This window comes from Labeo rohita, unplaced genomic scaffold (genome assembly GCF_022985175.1).
Source record: "Labeo rohita strain BAU-BD-2019 unplaced genomic scaffold, IGBB_LRoh.1.0 scaffold_113, whole genome shotgun sequence".
Taxonomy (NCBI): domain Eukaryota; kingdom Metazoa; phylum Chordata; class Actinopteri; order Cypriniformes; family Cyprinidae; genus Labeo; species Labeo rohita.
Genome location: NW_026127263.1, coordinates 39,651 through 60,464, shown reverse-complemented (window position 1 = coordinate 60,464; position 20,814 = coordinate 39,651). Strand labels below are relative to the sequence as shown.

At 38.9% G+C, this 20,814-nt stretch overlaps 3 protein-coding genes across 3 annotated transcripts; 2 read left to right on the top strand and 1 right to left on the bottom strand.

Moving 5' to 3' along the window:
* The first annotated feature begins 2,569 nt into the window (after window positions 1-2,569).
* LOC127157619 (high mobility group nucleosome-binding domain-containing protein 5-like) lies at window positions 2,570-4,054 on the top strand. The gene is made up of 5 exons (XM_051100858.1): window positions 2,570-2,573; window positions 2,784-2,811; window positions 2,930-2,954; window positions 3,099-3,710; window positions 3,878-4,054. Exons 1-5 carry the CDS (start codon window positions 2,570-2,572, stop codon window positions 4,052-4,054), a joined length of 846 nt encoding a protein of 281 aa, XP_050956815.1.
* A 4,689-nt stretch (window positions 4,055-8,743) lies between these two features.
* On the top strand, window positions 8,744-14,675 carry LOC127157625 (uncharacterized). Its single transcript, XM_051100866.1, has 5 exons — window positions 8,744-8,787; window positions 8,881-8,988; window positions 9,164-9,274; window positions 13,702-13,797; window positions 13,903-14,675. The coding sequence occupies exons 4-5, from the start codon at window positions 13,756-13,758 to the stop codon at window positions 14,530-14,532; spliced, it is 672 nt and encodes a 223-aa protein (XP_050956823.1). The 5' UTR covers window positions 8,744-8,787; window positions 8,881-8,988; window positions 9,164-9,274; window positions 13,702-13,755; the 3' UTR covers window positions 14,533-14,675.
* A 2,458-nt stretch (window positions 14,676-17,133) lies between these two features.
* Window positions 17,134-18,754, bottom strand: LOC127157618 (uncharacterized). The gene is made up of 6 exons (XM_051100857.1): window positions 18,705-18,754; window positions 18,337-18,382; window positions 18,151-18,242; window positions 17,820-17,930; window positions 17,432-17,708; window positions 17,134-17,340 (listed from the first exon to the last, which is right to left on the bottom strand). The coding sequence occupies exons 1-6, from the start codon at window positions 18,752-18,754 to the stop codon at window positions 17,134-17,136; spliced, it is 783 nt and encodes a 260-aa protein (XP_050956814.1).
* Between the last annotated feature and the right edge of the window lie 2,060 nt (window positions 18,755-20,814).

The window sequence follows — 20,814 nt, the reverse complement described above, 5'->3', positions numbered from 1 at the left end:
CTGGTGTTGGTGCTTCTTTCACAAGTGCTGGCTGGAGTGGTTGTGTGAGTGAGTGTGTGTGTGTGTGTGAGTGTGTGTATGTGTGTGTCACAGGTATAAGTGAAGGGTGTTTTGCTGTGGAGGCCGATTGCACCCTTATGCCCTGCTGTCAAGCCTCGGTTCCTGTACTGGAACTTTTGGATGTTCTTGATGACCCAGGTCGCCCATCATTGTATTTGTGAAGTGTGTTATCTATGTGATTGTTGCCCTCAGTGATTTCAGCTTCTTTCCCTTTTTCTGTTTTTGTAATAATTCCCTTTTTTTTATTGTAATAAACGTGATCTTTTGTATATCTGCGTCTCCTGCCAATTTTTCGTGAGCTTACCTGTGTTGCCTAAAACAAAATTCAAATCATAAAGGTCCCTGGGCGAGACCCAGGGTGGCATAGTCATGCTACATCTTTAATCCCTTAGTGCTCTGCCACAATTATTTAGGTTAATGCAAATAGTGATTGGTGCATGGTCTGAGATGATAATGGGTTCAACTGTCGCATATGATATCAGTGAGTTAATGAAGTTACTTGTTAAGTCTATGTGTGAGTATGTTTTATGGATAGGAGAAAAATATGTATATTCTTCTACTGTGGGACTTTTCTGTCTCCAGTTATCGGCGAGTCCATGATCTATCTTATATTGTTTCATGATTTCTGTAGAATTCCGTATTTTCATTGAGTCTTGGTTATTAGATTTGTCTAGTACTGGATTGATAACTGTATTAACGTCTCCTCCTATGATTACTGTGAATTTTGATATGTTTGATATTAGGGAGAAAATTGTGTGATTTCCATCATCATTGTTAGGTCCGTAAACATTGGCAATTGTCATATCTTTATTACTGATAGTTAGATTAACAATAATGTATCGTTCTTCTGTGTCGGTTGCGGTTTAACTAACCCTTTCACGCCTACGATCACACCGGTCTGATCGCTCTTGGCTGGTCCCTGAATCCAAAAAAATGTATATAGACAAGAAGTGAAAGCCAATAGAACATTCCATTGCAACAGCGCCGCCCAGCAGCAGCCCTACGCTTCCCCATTTTGGAGTGAAAGCGACTCGGCAGTCCACTAGCTTCTTGCTGTTGGTATGTTAATTATCAGCTACTTTGTTTTAAAAAAAGATGTACATTAAAGCTAAAATAACCTTGAATCATGACCATTACTCCTTTCCGTTTATTTCTTAAGAATTTTTGTACTTCTGTTAACTATTAAACCATAAGTCGTGTATTATTGAAAGGATTTTTGTACGTTTTGTACTGCAATCTTTATTATTGCAATAAAAAATGACGGCACAGAATAACGTTCATCTCCCCATGTACCACTGTGGTGATTTTCAAGTTGTTTTACTGTATCATTTTTTAATAATTGCATACCAAAATCATGGTAAATGATATTTACATTGCTGTATAGACCTTTTAAAAATTCATTAAAATATAAAATAAAATTGTTTTCTGCCACATCCAACAGATTCTTGTTCTACATCTCCTCAATTATCACTGACATGATTTTCATGCTGTTTAACTGTTTATTTTTTTTTACTATTAACTATTTCTCTATGTAGACATGTTTAAAAAAATCATAAAAATATGAAATCAGTATATAATCAATAGATTATTGTTCTGCATGTCCTCAAGTATAACTGATGATTTCATATCAAATAACTGATGAAGTTGTTTTACTGTATAATTCTTTTTAATAATTACATACCAAAATCATGACAAATGCTAATTACATTGCTTTATAGACATGAAAAAAAATAATAAAATTAGAAATCAAACCAACAGATTCTTGTTATACATCCCCCAAGTACTACTATGGTGATTTTCATGCAGTTTAACTGTTTCATTCTTTTATAATTGCATACCAGATTTCTCTTCATTTTCTGTTTGCACTGGTCAATATGACACCAACAATATATGTATAGACAGTTAAAAAATAAACATGTTTTAATATACAAAATTAAATGTAATTTCTCAATTTACTTCTAATTTATGTTTTGCTGTGTTTTGGGGAATAAGATTTTTTTTTATTATTATTAATGTAGCAGACTGCAAAATTCCTCGACTACACTATCATCCTTATGAAATATTATTTTTTTATGATACAGAGCACTAAAGATGATTAAAGTTAACTATTACTGTAAGGCAATTAAACTATGTGCTATATGCAGAACTTGCCATCTGCTGGTTACAATGTTACAGTTTGACAAAATAGGTGTAATTACCGTATACATCCAGCAGAGACCTATTGTGTACCTGCTCTTAAAACCTATTAGCTCCTGTAGCGTTACTTAATTGACTAACGAGTATAAGTTATTTAAACGACAACTCCTCCTTCTCTTTATTTTTACTCCTTACTTTTTACTTTGTCTCTGTATTTTGAGGTACGAAAAGTTCATTTTCAAACTGTTCTTTTCAAATTACATTTTTGTTAAAACTTTGTGTAAAAGTCTTAAGTGTTAAACCCTAAGGCTATTTTGGCCTACATGTTACTGCCGACCTGATCAAAAGCAAGACATGCCAAAGCGACGACAAAATGGGTGAGCTCGTTTTTGCTTATTTTTTGCTAAGTATATGAAGTATATGCCTGCGATATAATTGCTTTTAATTAATGTTTAGTGCATCTTTGTTAATCTTTGTTAGGCTGTGTACAGTTGGTTTTATATAGTAGTTGCTTATATGTATAGACCAATATTACACAGGTGTTAAAAGTGCAGGTTAGAAGGTGCAATTATATTTGTGGTGTGTAGGAAAGAAGCTTTTCCTGAGGGTACTGATGTGAGAATATAGGCTTTTGTAACAAGATAATATATCTTAAATAGCACCCTATGTTGCTATTTAACCACATCATAGGATACTCACGTAACATTTTGTTTTATTTCCATGTTATATACAGTATCATCTTCAAAACATTTGGGAAGGTAAGAATTATACTTTTATTTTATTTAAAGTAATTTAGCATTTTTGACATTATGTTAAATTAAACTTGAAATGTAATGCCTGCTCTGCAGTATACAAGTATGTATGTAAAACATAATTGTCAACCAAAACATGTGCTTTTACAGTCCAGAAAAACATATATATCTTTTGAGGATATTTTCAAACACATCCAAGAGCTTCAGGAGTCATTATCTGAGCATAAAACGGGGGAATGTCTTCTGCAAGACCACAAGTTCTGGACAGATCTCTGCACAGTTTTGGGAGTACCAAACACATCCTCAAATAGATATCAACTAAAAAGGGCATACAAAGATGAAAATGTGAAAAAGGTCCAAACGGAGGAAGATGGAAGGGAAGATGAAGCAGAAATTGAAGGTGCAGAAGTGGAAAAGGTTACACAACACAGAAGTGATTTTCATCAGGAAGATGAAAAAGAACATTCTAACAAGAAAGACATCATACAAGACGAAGACGTTTTAAAATCAGAAGGGGGAAAGAAAGAATCTAAAAAACAGAAAGAGTTTAAGCAAGTGGATATAAATAAAGATGACTCAAAGGAGGTGAAAGCAGCACTAAAAGAGGTAGATGAGGAGGAAAATGCACCAGAAATTGAAGTTGTAAAGGAGGAAGAATTTACACAAGAGATGACTACATTTCAAAAGGAAGATGATAAAGAGCATACAAGGGAGGAGGACCTAATACAGGAAGAGGAAGACTTAACAGACGACATTGCACAGGTAATGAAAAATTACTGTGTAAGGGATGAGAAGATATTATTTACATTTAAACTTATGTACATTTGCTACTTTGTTTTTGAAAATTGCCAGAGATGTTGAAACATAAATTAAATATTTAAAGTGAAAAATTATATGGCTTTCTATTATTATTGTTTATTCTCTTTTAGGCCTATGACAAATATCACAAGGTGGAAGACAGTGACAGTTGGAGTGATACTGAAGATGATGTCAGTCTTGACAAAGAAGATGAATTCTTTACAGAGAGTGTTCCTGCACCATCTTTTTTTTTTATTCCTCGAACGGCCTGGAGGAAACTACGAAAAACAAAGAAAGGATCACTTTAAGGGATTGCAGTGGTGTAACATTATCTCCGCAGGTATTCGCACAATACATCCACATTGCAGTTTTGCATTTACAGGTCATAGGGTTAAAAGACATGGCTCAATCAGAAACACACCAGTTTTTAAATGCTCTGGCTACTGCATGTTCACTGACTGCCCAGTAGAAGTTGATGTTGTTGTGCACAGTGAGAACATGCTGAAAGCACAGGTGTCCTTCAGAGGTGACACGGTAGTGCACAATAAAACAGAGCTAAAAACGCGACCTGTAAGAGCTGATGGCCAAAAGGAAATAAGTCAGCAATTGCAAACAACACTACCAAGAGCACTCTATCTTCAGAACATGGAAAACCTTAAGGAATCTGTGGTAGAGTCTGGCTGTCGAGATGAGGCACCATCACCAGGTGTTCTGAAAACCATTTCCTGGAGACAAAGAATGAAGGACCGGAAGCATAAAAATGAAACTCTCAGTCTCCAAATGATGGTTGAAGAAAAAAGAGATGAACCGGATGAGGTTATCCAGAAAGTGATCCTTCATCCAAAGGGTGTGATGCTTTGGTCAAAGAAAAGCATTGACATATTCCACCAAAGATGTAAAGAAGACATAATATACCTAGATGCAACAGGAAGCATTGTGAAGAAGAGTAAACAACCCGGCACAAGTCCTTTTTATATATACGAGCTGGTGGTCAGAAACCCAAATAAAGGTTCCTCTCCTTTTCCAGCAGCTACCTATGTGACCTGTGACCATACCACCTCATCTGTCCTGTATTTTCTCAGTGCTTTCCAGACAGACCATGCCAAGCAATACGGACAGAAAAACATCAGTCCAGTCATGATTATTTGTGATGGATCCATGGTCCTCATGCAGGCCATCTCACTAGTCTTCTGTCAAACCAACCTCAATGCCTTGCTCCAAAGTTATTATCAGATATTGACAGGGAAAGGCACCGCTGAAGACTTTAGTCGTCCTATCCTCCACCGCTGCCTAAGCCATATCATGAAAAATGCCAAATCCCTGTGCAAAAAGCAGTAAGTAAAATCTGTTTTCATAAAGCAGATAACCATATTAACTGTAACAGATTATTCTTGATGATTTATGACAACATTATTGTTTCTCTCTCAGTGCACCCAAGAACTACAAGCTGGCCATGCATATTTTTGGACTTTTGACCACAGCAAGTTCCATTGTTGAGTTTGATGAAATGCTCCTCAGCTGCACCGTCATTTTCTCAAGCCCATGCAGCTCTGAGAATGTTGAGAAGCACTTCAACAACATCCAGAATTGGTTGACCACCATTGGGGAATCAGTTGTTGATGAAAGCAGCATTGTTCCTGAGGACCTTGAGGTACACAGTAAACACATTAAAAATGTCTTCTAACCTGTGTAGAATCACTCATGTAAACATCATATTAAACTTTATATTTTAGGATACCTTCAGTCCAACACCCTTTCAAAGACATTTCACAGAGGTCATAGGCACTGCACCCTTGGACAAAAAAGGGGATCCTAACGTGTACTACAGTGAGCTATTCATCTCCTCGTTGGCTACCTACTTCTTGCCTCATGTAGCTCTTTGGTCAAGCATGATGCTGGGTCAGTTGCACTTTTTGATTGTAAGACTCACTCAGAGAAAGACTTAAATATATCTTTGGTTATTCACAACAATTTAGGTGTAAAGTTGAACATGACATGACCAAGTAGTATGTTTGACAGATGTCTTTTGTTCTTAAACCTTGCTACAAGGAAATGATCAAAATCTATCAATCACATTCACATTATTTACTTATGCAAATTAAATATTTTAGGGTTTTGGATTTCAGCTTTGTACAGATGTTGTGTACATATATGATGTACTGTAAAGTATGAGGGACGCAGAGATGTGTCCTTAACCCTTATGCGGTCTTCGTTTTCAAATTACACTCAGGGTTTTCAGGGGCCTTTTTCACCCCAGAAAACAAAATGCAATTTTTTTTTAACAAAATAATAGTTAAAAAAAAAAAAAAAATATATATAGTTTATTAAAGTTTCTGAGGGTTTATCATATTTTTAAAATATAAATAAATTAATAAATAAATATTTTTTTAAATAGGTTTTTATACAAAAACTGCTTTTTTTATGTAAAATTCACTTTATAAAAGACCCACATTTCTAACCTTAATTCATGGGGATAACATGGATAATTTCACATGGTTTAGTGTAAGATTTTTGCCCATCTTTTGGAAAATCCAGTTTTAAAACTAAAACAAAATCACTTTTACCACTAGATGGCTGACTCTTTTCTATTTGCTATTTGACCACCTGAAAGGTATCTTTTCACAAGTTTTTTTCAGTTGAGTTCATATCTACATATTAAATCACAATTATAACAATAAAAGTTACTTTTTGTCAAAGTTTAGCATTTTTTGTACTGAAACCAAATCAGTTATTTTACATATTGAGTAGCAGTACATGGCATGAACATAAGAATGCAACAACAACATCAAATGTTTTTTTTTTTTTTTTTTTTTTTTGACAAATTATAAGAATTGGTCTGGTATAACATATGGCGTCACAAATGCATTCCTGTGTATTTTATAATATGTAGACATGAACTCTACTGAAAAAAACTTGTGAAAAGATATCTTTCAGGTGGTCAAATAGCAAAAAGCAAATAGTGGAGCTCTGCAGCCATCTACTGGTAAAAGTAAATTTTTTTACTTTTAAAACGGGATTTTCCAAAAGATGCACAAAAATCTTACACTAAACCATGTGAAATTATCCATGTTATCCCCATGAATTAAAGTTAGACATGTGGGTCTTTTATAAAGTGAATTTTACATAAAAAGCTGTTTTTGTATAAAAACCTAAAAAAAATATTTATTTATTCATTTATATATATATTTAAAAATATCATAAATCCTCCGAAAACTGCACAAATGTGGAGTAAAAACATCAATAAACAGGAATATATATATATTTTTTTAACTATTATTTTGTTACAAAATTGCATTTTGTTGCCTGGGGTCTCCAGAGACCCCAAACACCATGAATGTAACTTTTTTTTGTCACACTAACACAAACATTTTTTTATTTGTAGATCAAGACAGTGTTGACCGATGTATAAAGTCTTATACCATTTGGACAAAGGAAAATTTTTGTTTTTAATTTTATTTTTAATTTAATATTTTTTGTTACTTAGTTTAGTTTTTTAATGTAGTTTTTAAAAATACCCCTAAGACCGCATAAGGGCTAAATGATGACCAAATAGGATGTAAAACTCATGTGTTATACTGTATTGTAGGGGACCTAGGAAGGCATGGTAAAGGACCCCCATACCAGCAATTCTCAAAGAAATATTCAAAGATTTCAAAGAAAAAATACCAGGTGTAGAATCATTTGGATGAATATATGCAATCTAATGCATAAATGTCTGTACCTATTACTTTATTCTGTACTCTTAGATAAGGTACTATGCATCTTTTATTTTCTTATCAGAATTTCACACAGGACAACAAGACACAAGGAATCATGGAAAAGAGTCAGTGGGACTTGAAGAAAATTCGCTTCAAAGGAAGACGACTGACCAGACTTGATGACTTCATAATGACCTACAAAGCCATGCACACTGCAATTCTAAGGGAATATAGTGATGCTGAACGTATCACTAAAAGAAAGGTAAAACAGTCAACCTTGAACAATATCTAAATGTGTTATGCTTCACAAAAATTTTAATATTTCATACTATACACGTAAGAAATTGGTAAGACAGGCCTAAGGATGCATTTTCCGTCCCTGGATCTGTCAAACTGTCTGTCTGTTCACCACCTTGCTGTAAAAAATCTTATTGGCTCATTACTGTGACATTTTGCCAAAAAATCCAAGCCTGTCATAACATTCACTGTAACTTTGTAAAGTCCATTACCTTTTCCTCAGAACAATCATCAGGTATATATGCCAAATTTGCTCAGAACATATGACTAAAGATAATTACTTGACATGAGTGCATCCATAGGCCCTAAAGAAATATATGTTATGTTTTTTATACTCAAAAGGAGAAATCTGCATTTCTGTCACATTTCAGGGCAAGTCATCTTTATTTATGTAGCGCTTTTAACAATACAGATTGTGTCAAAGCACTGAACGGTATCAAATTGGGGAATAGAGTGTCACTAATGTATAATGACAAGATTAAACACTCAGTTTTCAGCTATTGAATTTAGAGACGTCATTGTCTAGATCAGCTTAGTTAAAACAGTATCTGTGTAATAATCATTAGAAATTAAGTATCCCCAACTAAGCAAGCCAGAGGTGACAGCGGCAAGAAACGAAAACTCCATCAGTGACAGAATGGAGAAAAAACTTTAGAAAAACTCCATCAGTGACAGAATGGAGAAAAAAATTCTTTATAGTTTAATGAAAATTTATCAGGAAATGGCTCAGTTGGGGAGCCAGTTCAAAAATGTTGAAGAATGTTAGCAGACAAAATTAATTCATTTATAGTTTAATGTATTTATTATATTTATCAGGAAATAGGTCAAAATATTTAACAATGTAGCAAATATGTAAAAATGTTGAAGAATGTTAGCAGTACAAAAATTGTACACAAACTTGTTTAAATATTAAGCTTTCTTATTATATATAATTCATATGAGCACCGTATCCTGAAGGAGATTTGGAGGCACAAAACAGCAAAGATGCAGGAACTTGACTTTATGTTACCTCCATCAACAAGCCATTTCGTTTCAAGAAAACAGCGGTAACAAGAAGCACATTTGCATACATTACTTAACAAATAACTACATTTTCAAAGACATTTCTATTTCCTAATTAATTTTCTGAAATAAAGCAGGTGTCTACAGCTACAGGGGAAACCATCAAACCTTCTACTGGCAGCCAAACACCACCAGTGGCAGCAAAAGGCACAAAGACAGGCCGCCGAGACAAAGATGCATTAAAGGTGAACTTGACTGTACTGTCTTTTTAGTGTGCACTTACACTGTAATGTCAATCATTAACATTTCTGTGACATAATAAAACAATAAGACTGTACCAGCTTTTTGGATGAAATACTTAACAAATAACTAAATTTTCAAAAACATTTCTATTTCCTCATTTATTTCCTGAAAATAAAGGAGGTGTCTACAGCTACAGAGGAAACCATCAAACCTTCTACTGGCTGCCAAACACCACCAGTGGCAGCAAAAGGCACAAAGACAGGCCGCCGAGACAAAGATGCTTTGAAGGTAAAGTTTATTTTTTATTGTCTTTTTGTCAGACCGTTGTGTGCCTTTTGGACTGTTTGTTTGTGTTTTCCTGGTGTTACCCATATTTGGTCTTCCTGTTCCTGTCCTCGTTAGTCACGTCATTGTCACCTGTCCTGTTTTGATTGGTTTGTTCTGTGTATTTAAGTTTGGTTGATCCCCAGTGTGTTTGTCGATGATTACACTGTTACTCTGTTCCTTTCGTCGTGGTTGCTGGTTCCCAGCCTGTTTCCCCTTTTTGTTAAATGTTTACTTTGGATTGTTTAAATAAAACTGCACTATTTGGATCTCCGCTCTCCTCCTGCTTCATTCCCTGCACACTACGACAACGGTGACAGAATCACCGACCAAGACAAAATGCTCTGGGCTGAGGATTACCTTTTCAACATCCAGCAGTCAGAGAATTCGTTGGAGCAATACGTTGAGGAATTTTTGAACGTCGTTCATCTGGTGAGTTGGAGCGATGCGACTATTAACGCGTGTTTTCAGATGGGGCTAAATGATGATAGATTGTTCCGTTCCATAACTCCTGACGATTGCCGCAAACCTGTAGCAGAATTTATCAGTTATATCCTTTCCCTTTGTAATTCCAATTACTATGTCGATGTGGAAGATTCCACTCTTCCCCCCATCTGCAAACACGCGGCCGCTCCAGCTCACCCCCAGCCAGCATCCTCAGCGTACCGCTCCAACGAGCCCGCTCGCTCTGGTTCTCCATAACTCCTCCCTCGTCCTCAGCCCAGAGCTCGCGGCCAGCTCTCGGATGTCGCCGCCCGCGGCCAGCCTCGGATGTCGCCGCCCGCGGCCAGCTCCGGGACGCCGCCGCCCGCGGCCAGCTCCGGGACGCCGCCGCCCGAGGCCAGCTCTCGGAATACTAAGGACTATATGGATATATGTGGATATTCTCCTGTGTTTCCGCTGGTTCCGTCCAGCTCTCCCAAACATCCACTGATCCTGTCCAGCTCTCCCAAACATCCACTGATCCTGTCCATTCCACCAGAGCCCGCGGCCAACGCTCAGACGCCACCCACGGCTTGCAAGAAGGCGGTCAGGAAAAGGTGCCGTATGGACTCGGCTGTGTCTCCCGAGTCAAGGCAAGTGGCCGCTGCGTGCACGTGAAGTCCAGTCACGTGAAAGCTGCGTCTTCTGAGTCTAGTCAAGTTACGACTGCGTTTCCCGAGTCAAGTCAAGATGCAGCTGCGTCTCCAGAGTCAAGTCAAATTTCAGCTGCGTCTCCAGAATCAAGTCAAGTTTCAGCTGCGTCTCCCGAGTCAAGTCAAGTTGCAGCTGCGTCTCCCGAGTCAAGTCAAGTTGCAGCTGCGTCTCCCGAGTCAAGTCAAGTTGCAGCTGCGTTTCCCGAGTCAAGTCAAGTTGCAGCTGCGTTTCCCGAGTCAAGTTAAGTTGCAGCTGCGTTTCCCGAGTCAAGTCAAGTTGCAGCTGTGTTTCCTGAGCCAAGTCAAGTTCCCGAGTCAAGTCAAGTTGCAGCTGTTGTCTCCCGGTCAAGTGAAACTTCCGAGTCAGATCAAGCTACAGCTGCTGTTCCAGAGTTTGGTCAAGATACGGCTGCCACTCCAGAGTCAAGCAAAATTACAGCTGTCGTTCCAGTGTCAAGTCAAGTTGGAGCTATGTTTCCTGCATCAAGTCAAGTCAGAGCTGCTCTTCCGAAATCCAGTCAAGTTACAGCTGTTGTTCCTGTGTCAAGTAAAGTGATAGCTGTATCCCCCAAGTCAAGCAAGGTCACAGCCGTGGTTCCTGAGTCAAGCAAGGTCAAAGCTGCCGCATCAGCCAAGTCACAGCCTGCTCAAGCCATCTCAGACAAGCCACAGCCTGTTCACGTCATGTCTTCTGCTCCTGAGTCTGCACCCGTCATGGCCGCCCTTCCAGATGCGGTTCCTGAATCAAGTCACATTACAGCTGCTGACCCTGCTAAGTCAAGTCAAGACACTACAACACCTCCTGAATCACGTCAAGTCGCAGCCGCTCCAGTAAAGTCAAGTCAACTCGCAACTGTTCCAGTAAAGCAAAGTCAAGTTATTGCTGTTGTTCCCAAGTCAAGTCATGTCCTGTCAGACCGCCCATGGTTAAGTCACGACTCGTCAGACCGCCCAGAGCCAGGTCACGTCTCGTCTGTCCGCTCAGAGCCAAGTCACGTCTCGTCTGTCCGCTCAGAGCCAAGTCACGTCTTGTCTGTCTGCTCAGAGCCAAGTCACGTCTCTTCTGACTGCCCAGAGCCTCGCCATGTCTCGTGCCCCACGATCATGATGGCCAGTAGAGAGACCCTGCCACCCGAGGCTGTTTTTCCCTTAATGGCGGTTGCCATTTGGTGTGTGTGGGCTTCACACTGTGCTCCTGAGGTCATGTCTGTTCACAAACCTGCTCCCAAGCTCACGTCTGTCCACAAGTCAGCTCCTGAGGTCACGTCTGATCACAAGCCTACGCCAGAGGTCTCGTCTGCTCACAAGTCTGCCACAGAGGTCTCTTCTGCTCACAAGTTGGCTATAGAGGTCTCGTCTGCTCACAAGTCAGCTATAGAGGTCTCGGCTGGTCACAAGTCTGCCACTGAGATCCCGTCTGGTCTCAAGTCCGCTCCCGAGGCCTCTTCCGCCAGAGAAGCTGCGCCCATGCCCCCAGAGATGTCAGTTCTGGCTGTAGAGCCTCCTATGGGGGCGGCGTTAACCTATGAACTCTCTGCTTCTCCCTCTATTCTGTTTACCTCCTCTATCCCTGCTCTCCCCAGGTCCCAGTCCTTGAATCGGTTGCCTGCTTTGCCCTGGAAGGCTCCGACTCGCCCTCCAGAGTCTGCGCCTTCTCCAGCGCGTCTTCCAGAGCCTGTGCCTCCTCCGGCGCCTCCAGAGCGCCCTCCAGAGCCTGTGCCTCCTCCGGCGCCTCCAGAGCGCCCTCCAGAGCCTGTGCCTCCTCCGCCGCCTCCAGAGCACCCTCCAGAGCCTGTGATTCCTCCGGCGCCTCCAGAGCGCCCTCCAGAGCCTATGCCTCCTCCAGCGCGTCCTCCAGTGCACCCTCCAGAGCCGACGCCTCCTCCAGCGCGCCCTCCAGAGTCGGCGCCTCCTACTGCGTGCCCTCCAGAGCCGGCGCCACCCGAACACCCTCCTGCTCTTACGCCTACAAAGCCTCCAGAGCACCCTCCAGAGCCTGTGATTCCTCCGGCGCCTCCAGAGCGCCCTCCAGAGCCTATGCCTCCTCCAGCGCGTCCTCCAGTGCACCCTCCAGAGCCGGAGCCTCCTCCAGCGTGCCCTCCAGCGCACCCTCCAGAGCCGGCGCCTCCTCCAGCGCCTCCTCCAGAGCCGGAGCCTCCTCCACCGCGCCCTCCAGAGCCGACGCTTCCTCCACCGCGTCCTCCACCGCGCCCTCCAGATCCGACGCCTCCTCCAGCGCGTCCTCCAGCGCGCCCTCCAGAGTCGGCGCCTCCTACTGCGTGCCCTCCAGAGCCGGCGCCACCCGAACACCCTCCTGCTCTTACGCCTACAAAGCCCGGCCTTCCCGTGCTCTCTAGGGTGGGCTACTCCCCGGATCAGCCATGGCCTTACAGACTGTCTACTTGGCCATGGCTCCCCGAACTCCCCGATCCGCCATGGCCAAATGGACTGTGTGCTCAGCCATGGCTCCCTGAACTCCCCGATCCGCCATGGCCAAATGGACTCTGTGCTCCGCTATGACTCCTTGATGCGCCCTGGAGGTACGCCCTTATGTACCCTGTGTCTGCCCGGCACCGACCTCCAGGGCGCTCACCCTCCCACCCCAGTGTATGTCTTATTGGGGGGGGGTAATGTCATACCGGTGTGTGCCTTTTGGACTGTTTGTATGTGTTTTCCTGGTGTTACCCATATTTGGTCTTCCTGTTCCTGTCCTCTTTTGATTGGTTTGTTCTGTGTATTTAAGTTTGGTTGATCCCCAGTGTGTTTGTCGGTGATTACATTGTTACTCTGTATCTTTTGTCGTGGTTGCTGGTTCCCTGCCTGTTTTCCCTTTTTGTTAAATGTTTACTTTGGATTGTTTAAAAACTGCACTATTTGGATCTCCGCTCTCCTCCTGCTTCATTAACCGCACACTACGACAACCGTGACACTTTTTAGTGTACACTTAGTTTGACAATCAAAAGAATGCCAACAACAATACATATAACAATACACAGCTAAAACATTAACAAGCATGTAAAATTAAATATTGTGATGTCCTTCATTGTGTAATTACTAATAATAAGCAAAACACAGATTTACCCAAATATAATTTAATTTGTCTCAACTGCAGCCCTAAACTAGTAGCATACACACTGAATAAACCGTATTGTAAGGGAGGTCTGACTATTAAAGGGGAAGGGGAGTTGGAGATGCCTAATCAGGTCAAAAAGTTCACATTAAAATTAATGTTTATTTATGTTGGTTATCTCGTAGAAAAAGAGGAAACGGAAAAAAACACAAAAGCAAAAGTCCCATGGACCACATTGGATGCATCACTCACCAAAGGAAGTTATCCAAGCCACTAAACTGGTGAAAGAAGTAATGCTCAAAAAAGAACAAATGTTAGGCATCCTGCACCCACAAACTTGGCTGAGCAGTGACGAAATTGATGCATCTTCTTTTTACATTTCCCAGAAGTTCTCTCATATAGATGGTTTTCAGTCCACCTTACTCTATCAGAGTCTCCACCAAGGGGGTGTGGTTGGGACACCGCAGACGCCTTTTGTGCAAATATTAAACATAAATGACAACCACTGGATAACAGCAAGTGACCTTTTCTGTGGACCCAATGAGGTCTGCATATACGACAGCCTGAACTCAAACATCACCAAGACGACAGCACAAAAAATTTCCTGGTTGATTCGTCCACAAGCACCCCATTTTGACATTAGAAAACCTGCCGTGCAAAGGCAGCAGTCAGGTAGCAGTTGCGGGTTTTTTGCATTAGCCTTTGCAACTGTATTATGTGATGGAGTCAAACCAGAGGAGTGCCAGTTTCAAGAGAGAAACATGAGACAAACACTTTACAGATCTTTAAACGACAAAAAAGCTCCGGTATTTACATACCAGAAAGTGCAAGCAAAGCCTGATAGGGCGACACTTCAGGTGGAGGTTCACTGTATTTGCAGGACCTCACACAACCAAGAGGTGATGGTCCAATGCAGCAACTGCAATCGTTGGTACCACCCCAATTGTGTCTCTGTCCCACCCAAAGCATTGGACACTACCGCAGAAGAGTGGAACTGTGAAATCTGCACTACTTAAAATGCACATAGTATGGGTTGGGATAAATATTGCATTTTAATTATTGCATTTTGTTGTAATTTTATTTTTTTACATTTCTTAATTGTTATTTGGTACTGGTTATTTCGAGTGTAACTTATTCAAAATAAACAACTCCTTTGTTTTGTAGCATGTTGACATTTTTTATAAATGTACACAACAACACAACAACAGAAGAAGACGACTCCGAGACAACAATCTTTATTCACATGTACTTCAGAGATTCAGAGTTCTTGGTGTGTTGCAGCTGCTGACGGTCATGTGGTGCAGGAAGAACACTATAGGACTGACTGAAGACTGGCAAGTATCCAAGGTACACACACACACACACACACACACACACAACACACACAAACACTCCAACAACATGAAAATCACCAGTGGTGCTTGGGGGAGATGTAGAACAACAATCTGTTGGAGTTCTCAGAAAACAATTTAATATTTTTATGATTTTTTTAAACATGTCTATATAGACAGAGTTAATGGTACTTTTCCTTACTTTGGTATGCAATTATTAAAAAATGATACAGTAAAACAACTTGAAAATCACCACAGTGGTACATGAGGAAATAAAGAGCAATAATCTGTTGGAATTAGCAGAAAACAATTTGATTCAATATTTTTATGTTTTATTTATTTATTTATATATTTTTTAAATGTCTATAAAGCAGTGTAAATAGCATTTGTCAATTTTGGTATGCAATTATTAAAAAATGATACAGTAAAACAACTTGAAAATCACCACAGTGGTACATGAGGAGATGAAGAACAATAATCTGTTGGAGTTTTCAAAAAACAATTTGATTTAATATTTTTATGTTTTTTTTGTTAAATGTCTATAAAGCAATGTAAATAACATTTGTCAACTTTGGTATGCAATTATTAAAAAATGATACAGTAAAACAACTTGAAAATCACCACAGTGGTACATGAGGAGATGAAGAACAATAATCTGTTGGAATTAGCAGAAAACAATTTGATTTCATATTTTTATGTTTTTTTTTTTTTTTAATGTCTATAAAGCAATGTAAATAGCATTTGTCAACTTTGGTATGCAATTATTAAAAAATGATACAGTAAAACAACTTGAAAATCACCACAGTGGTACATGAGGAGATGAAGAACAATAATCTGTTGGAATTAGCAGAAAACAATTTGATTTCATATTTTTATGTTTTTTTTTTTTTTAATGTCTATAAAGCAATGTAAATAGCATTTGTCAACTTTGGTATGCAATTATTAAAAAATGATACAGTAAAACAACTTGAAAATCACCACAGTGGTACATGAGGAGATGAAGAACAATAATCTGTTGGAATTAGCAGAAAACAATTTGATTTAATATTTTTATGTTTTTTTTTAATGTCTATAAAGCAATGTAAATAGCATTTGATGACTTTGGTATGCAATTATTAAAAAATGATACAGTAAAACAACTTGAAAATCACCACAGTGGTACATGAGGAGATGAAGAGCAATAATCTGTTGGAATTAGCAGAAAACAATTTGATTTCATATTTTTATGTTTTTTTTAAATGTCTATAAAGCAATGTAAATAGCATTTGATTTCATATTTTTATGAAATGTCTTTGGTATGCAATTATTAAAAAAATGATACAGTAAAACAACTTGAAAATCACCACAGTGGTACATGAGGAGATAAAGAGCAATAATCTGTTGGAATTAGCAGAAAACAATTTGATTTCATATTTTTATTTTTTTTTTTTTTAAATGTCTATAAAGCAATGTAAATAGCATTTGTCAACTTTGGTATGCAATTATTAAAAAATGATACAGTAAAACAACTTGAAAATCACCACAGTGGTACATGAGGAAAGCGGTGGTATGTATGAACTGACAGAGTTGATTTAGTATAAATATTGTTAAGAAAACTGGAGATTACAATGTTAAAATGTAATTGATCAAATTCAGACAATACCAACCCTAGAGATAACAAGTTCTTTTGCTTGTAGAGGATAACCCTGACGGAGACATCCTGCCCTTAACTGTCCCCCGTGTAATGCAATGGCTCACTGGCCAGGGACACAAACCTCTTCTAATGTCAGAACTGAAAGAATTCAAAATTTCTCTTCATTTTGACCATGAGTGTATGCAGAGGATGCCAGAACATAAAATATGCTTCCCAGTTGTAAGTGCCTGTGCCAGAAAAATTACATTTCCCACAGTACACATGGGTGACTACAGTTCTTTTAAATCAGTCATGTTGCAAGCCATTCAGTTTGACAACGGTTTTAACAGATTTTAAAATGCTACTAAATGTATGGAATTGTACATGCTCAGGAAAAAAACCTTTTATACATTGGTAAATGTTCTTATGGTTTTGAAATTTACTGTGTATGTGTAGAGAACACAACCTGTTACATATTGTAAAATTTTAATGCATGTGTTAAGAGAACACAAGTTGTTATACAAGTCTTTTTTCTGCTTTAAATATAGCCAATACGGAAAATAAAACAAGCATGCAATGTCAACTTAAGTTTGTTTTTTATTGAATTGGATATTAATTTGCTTCTAAATGGATTGTTTGGTCACAAGTCATTTCAATGATTGATTTGGTGTCAATTAAGAATGAAGCAGCACAAAATTTAAAACTTCTAAATACTTGTCTCTTCCATAGTTTTGAGAGTGTGAGGTTGGGTTAAAAAAAGTTTGAATTTGGGCCTTAAGTTCTTCAGTTAAGGGGCATTCGACTGGAGGAACTACAATTCCTGTCCACGGCTGGTCAGAGATACTGTCTGTGTCCCAGTCAGAGTCGTTGTCTTGTGCAATCTGTTAAAAGTTGGTAATAGTTTATGGACACTGGGGCAATATCTTGCATAAAAACATTACATACATAAAAAGACACAAATTCTTAAAATACCTCAGATAGGACTGGAGGAGTAACAGGGTTTTGCAGGAGTCCAATTTCCCACAACTGGTCTGGGCTTCGATTGCTCTCTGTGCGGAGAGGATGGTTATTCCACCCACTAGTAAAGGAGTCAAGGCTGGCCTGGAGACGAGGCAGGAACACAAACTGACAACAAAAGAGGTGAAGGCTGTTGGTTGGCTCTAGTAATCCTTCCTCTTCAAGGCTGTGCAAAACATCATAATAGATGTTTGTAACTGCCATCCATATGTCACGCCAAAGGCGCTCAATGCTAAAAATGGAAGAGAAAACAGTGTGTAATGTTGAACACAAATCATCATTCTTAGAAACAAAACACTTTAAAATTTATATCAAGCTTTAACTAATTTATCTTGATGCTTACCGCTGGTTATGCACGCTTTTTCCTGAGATGTAGCTTCCCCTGCCACAACCTCGCACAGAAAACATACATCTGGCAATCTCTACATTTTCAACTCCTTGGTCTCCTCGAACTCTAAATGCAAAAAATAAAATATGACAAGGTATTTTAGAAAAGAAACCTAACAGTATTATAAAAACTTATGTTAACCATGTTGTTTAAGACAAGCAGGGATTCATTTACATTTAGCTTACGCTGTTATCCAAAGTGACTTACAAGCGACGTTCACAAAAGAAGCAATCATTACAAGAAGTAACAAAGCATTCATACACACTCATGATGTAAGTTGTCTTACCTCAATGGAAACCCATGTCTCTCCACTGACTGAAGGAAAAAACCGAGGGCAGTGGATGCCTTGTTATCTGTTGCAGCTCCAAGGTACATGATCTGAGAGACATTAAGTAAAGTTAGACTTATGCATTCTATCAGGAATTTGATTTGTACAAAATTTATAGGCCAACAATGCATTAAAGAAAAATACCTTTCTGGAGTACCCATCAATGGCACCGAATATCACAAGGCCATATCTGATAAAAGATAATCTGTTATTACCAGATGAAATGCGTATGTAAACTGTAGAGAGAAACTCACATGCATAATTAGTCATTTTTAAGGATTAAAAATATCAAATATCAAAAATTTCAATCTTGTACTTGTACTTATATTCCGTCATACAATTTCAAAGAATATACTTTACATTATGTAGGATGTCTTACATAGAAAACACAAACTCACAAATAATGACTTCACATAATGTAATGTGATCACAATATGTGATATTTTCACAGAAAGGGTCACATATACTTTTATCAGTAGCATTACATCAATGGCTTGACACGCATGACATACCTTATCAGTTTATGGTTTGTGTCTTGTGACGGAATAAGTCCTTCTGACATCTCATTGTGTAATTCTTGCAAGTATTCCAGCAGAATCCACTCGATGCATGGAATCCCAAACTCTTGTCCATGGCACACGATGACCCAAGGCTTGTAAGTGTCCCTTCATCATTCTATGGCCTAGGTGTGGACTTTTAGCTTTGATTGACCCCACTAGGTTGTCAAGTTCTTCATCTGTGATTTTACTGTAGGTGTCCTTTAGAGAAATGCCATACTCAGTGAGGCGACGTTTGATTGTACTTGTTGACACACCAAGAAGCTCGGCAATACACGAGGTACTGAAGATGTTCTCTGGAAATAATAAACTTTAGGGGCCCCTTAACTCCAAATTCCACTTCAAGGGCAGTAACAGGTTCGTTGTTATTGTCAATATGCCTATCCACTGTGTTTTTCAAGGTTGACAGTTCGCCAAGGAGTTCCTCTGGGACTGAAATTTGATCATAGACTGATGAAATGAAGAGAAGCTCATGACCGCATAAAAACTGCAAATAATCTAAATCTAGGGGTAGGCGACTGCATCCTGCAGTTTGGATAGCAGTCTTTCCATGATCATCCTTCCCAGCTGGTGACTTGTGGCATCATTAGGTCCATGGACCTAAAGATAAGAATTTCTTTGATTAAATGTATAAAAAAAAATGATTTACAAATTGATATGCGAGTCAGCTAAAGTTAAAACACCCTTAGGAAAACTTTTTTCCCCTTCAGTGGAGTTTGGCTGGTGTGTGCGTGTTGAGTTCTGTGCATGCATCTGTGTGTGTGTTTTGTGCACGATTGTTTCTTATTTGAGAGTGTTTTCACGACTCTGATCAGTAGAAAATGCTGCTCAATGTAAAAGCAGTTCGAGTTTGAGTCACTTATAACGTGCATTTGAAAAAGCAACACCACTCGAACATCTTCATCATCATTATTATTATTAATATACTTTATTATCATGAAAATACCTGAGGAGGTTTTAGGAATATTGATAAAATGATGTCCATATGCATTTCCTATAACTAACATTATGTGTGTTATTGTCTTCCTCTACTGCGCTTATTTTGAGTTTTCGCACGAGAGCGACCTCTAGCTTTTGGGGTGCAACAGTATTTTACCTATTTCACCCACAAGCTGTTCATAAATCATGTACAATATAATGTCTGTTAATCGTGACAGCCTTATTTGGGCCGGTCTGAAGTATCTGTTATTAATAATATAGGAGTCTAATAATAAGAAGAAAGCGATACATACCTGAGATCCATCACCCGCATGTCTCTGCTCCGCCATTTCGATCGATCCACTCGGTCTGGGGCTCGCGCTGATGACGTAACGAGAGGGACGCGCCTTCGTCCCTTGTACACACCCCAACCTCTTGACCCCTCCCCCACGTCAAATCAGTGCCACAAAGCGAGGCGCAAAGAAAAATGAAGCGCAAAGGAAAGCTTGCGTCGCAAAGGCACGGATGACTGAAACGCGGATTTAAAGGAGCGGCGCAAAGGGAAATATGTGTTGCAAAGTCAATACGGCTGAAGTTTTACTTTGCTAAACTTTATTTTTTCTCTCAGGGGTTAACTTTTCTTTTGCAATTATTTTTTTTACTTGCAAAAAAGCAATTTTTTTCTCAATACTCTATTTTTATTTGCAAAACATATTTTTTGTTTGCAAAACATTGTTTTATTTTGCAGATATATATGACCCTATTTTGACTCAATATGTTACAACTATAAGTTATGAATGCGGCTGCGAGTGCGACACGCAGAAACGAAACCGAAAACTAAACTTAAAGAAAATAATAATAATAATAATAATAATAATAATAATAATAATAATAAATCGTGTTTTAATTAGATTTTAGATAAATAAATAAATAAATCTAATTGTGCAAGTAGTAAGTTTTAGTAGTAAGTAGTAGTAAGTCTTTTTTTTTTTTTTTTTACTACTACTAGACATTTCGAAATAAATTGTCTCACAGCTAACAGGAAACGTTCTCGTAGATTTGGCTTACATGCTCAGATATTGTACGCCAGTTTGTGCTGTGTAACAAGGCTTTAATCATTAATGTGTTTATTAGGAACGGAAAAGAA